Consider the following 1,655-nt stretch of genomic DNA (forward strand, 5'->3'; position numbering starts at 1 on the left):
ATGGTGAATTTGAAAAACTCTAGGGAAGACATAGAATGTGAACTATGGCTGGAAGAATGGGCAGGACTGGGAAGGACTGTGATTAGTAGAAAGGATGAAGAAAGGCACTCCAGTGGAGGGAAAAGTAGAAGCAAATGCACAAAATTTGGAGGATTTAGGTAGTGCTAGAGAGGCAAAGGATCCGAGTTGTTTTGAATTCTGGATCCACCAGAGACTAGCTGTTTAAACACAGAAAATTAATAAACTTCTCTGAGCCCTGATTTCCTCATCTGCAAAATTAAAATGCATTCAGTACACATTTATTAAGGATTTTACATGGGTCAAGCTCTGTGCTGCGTGTTGAGGGTACAACTGAATTAAGAATATCTACCTCAGAGAGTTTATGTTAGGATTCAAGAAGATGTATGTGAAGAACTTAGCAGAGTACCTAGTAAAGATTAGTTATATAAATGGCTGGTGATGCCTATGGAGGCTGTGGTGGTAGTGATGACAATGGAGGTGGTGAGAATTGTGGTGGTGGCAGTGGAGAAGATGAAGTGGGCAGTGGTGGTGGTAGAGAAGGTGGTAACATGGTTAGAGGTAAAGTGGGTGGTGGTGGAGGTGGTGGTGGTAAAGTGGCTGGTTGTGGTGACGGAGTTGGTGAAGTGGATGGTAGACGTATGGTGGAGCAGTTGAAGTGGATGGTACTGGTGTTGGTGCAGGTGGTGACGAGGAAGCTGTGAGGGTGAATGACAGGTGCTAAGAAAGTAGAGCCTGGGGCAAGAGGTTAACAAGAGTTTTAGATCAGATACTGCTTGAATATAGAGAAAACTATTCGATTGCAGAAGTAATGGCCTTAATATGCCAGTTATAACTCTGATGTGGAATTGACTTTGGGTGGGCCAAGTTCTGGGCAGGCAGTAGGTCTTCCCAAACCACTTTCTGTCTACCCTCAAGGTCAGCTCTCTGCAATTCAGACATCTATCAATATTGATTTAATCAACTCAAGACAGGCAAATGTTATGAATATTGAATATTGTACCCTTCTCTACTGTTTTTGGGAAACATGGCCAGTGCTGTCTAGGGCTGTTCAAATTCTGTGACGGGGAGGGGAGGTGGGGGTGGTGGAATGTAGATGGGAGGAGTGTCAGGTGGGGGAGCATTACAATCCTGAACAAGTTGCCTCAAAATGTATTTCAATTTGCTAATGCCATTTTCTGTTGACCTACCATGTGAAATTGGAGATCTTTTTTCCTCTAGAAAAAAAAAAAAAAAAAACTTATTCCAAACAAAACAAAATCACAGCCTGCAGGGCACAAGTTTTACATATTTAAGAGAAATGAAAAAAATAACAAAACCATTAATAATACTTCTGATCTAATACACTCCTCTATACACTCCTACTGCGCACAGCTCTCTCTGTCCTCAGAACAGAGGTCATAGGCTACTGCCGACACAGTTCAAATGCAATCCCTGTCACATCATTCTCCTGCCCAAAAATCTTTACAGCACCCATTAATGCCTGATATCCTCTATCATTATATCCCAAAGGTACCACTTCCCTCCTTCAACCTCAGTGGAGGGCATCGTGGTCTAGCAACAAACATGGGCATCCTCCTCCTTTACCTGCAGCCATTCCCTTGGTAACTTCTGTCAGCTTTATCAATCAAATCCTT

The 1,655-nt window shown here is 42.7% G+C and overlaps 1 protein-coding gene across 1 annotated transcript; it reads left to right on the forward strand.

The window, feature by feature from the left end:
- The first annotated feature begins 449 nt into the window (after positions 1-449).
- LOC112678352 (ctenidin-1-like) lies at positions 450-722 on the forward strand. The gene has a single exon (XM_025477664.1). It carries the CDS (start codon positions 450-452, stop codon positions 720-722), a length of 273 nt encoding a protein of 90 aa, XP_025333449.1.
- Positions 723-1,655: the final 933 nt, after the last annotated feature.

The sequence above is a fragment of the Canis lupus genome, chromosome 29 (assembly GCF_003254725.2).
Source record: "Canis lupus dingo isolate Sandy chromosome 29, ASM325472v2, whole genome shotgun sequence".
NCBI lineage: Eukaryota > Metazoa > Chordata > Mammalia > Carnivora > Canidae > Canis > Canis lupus.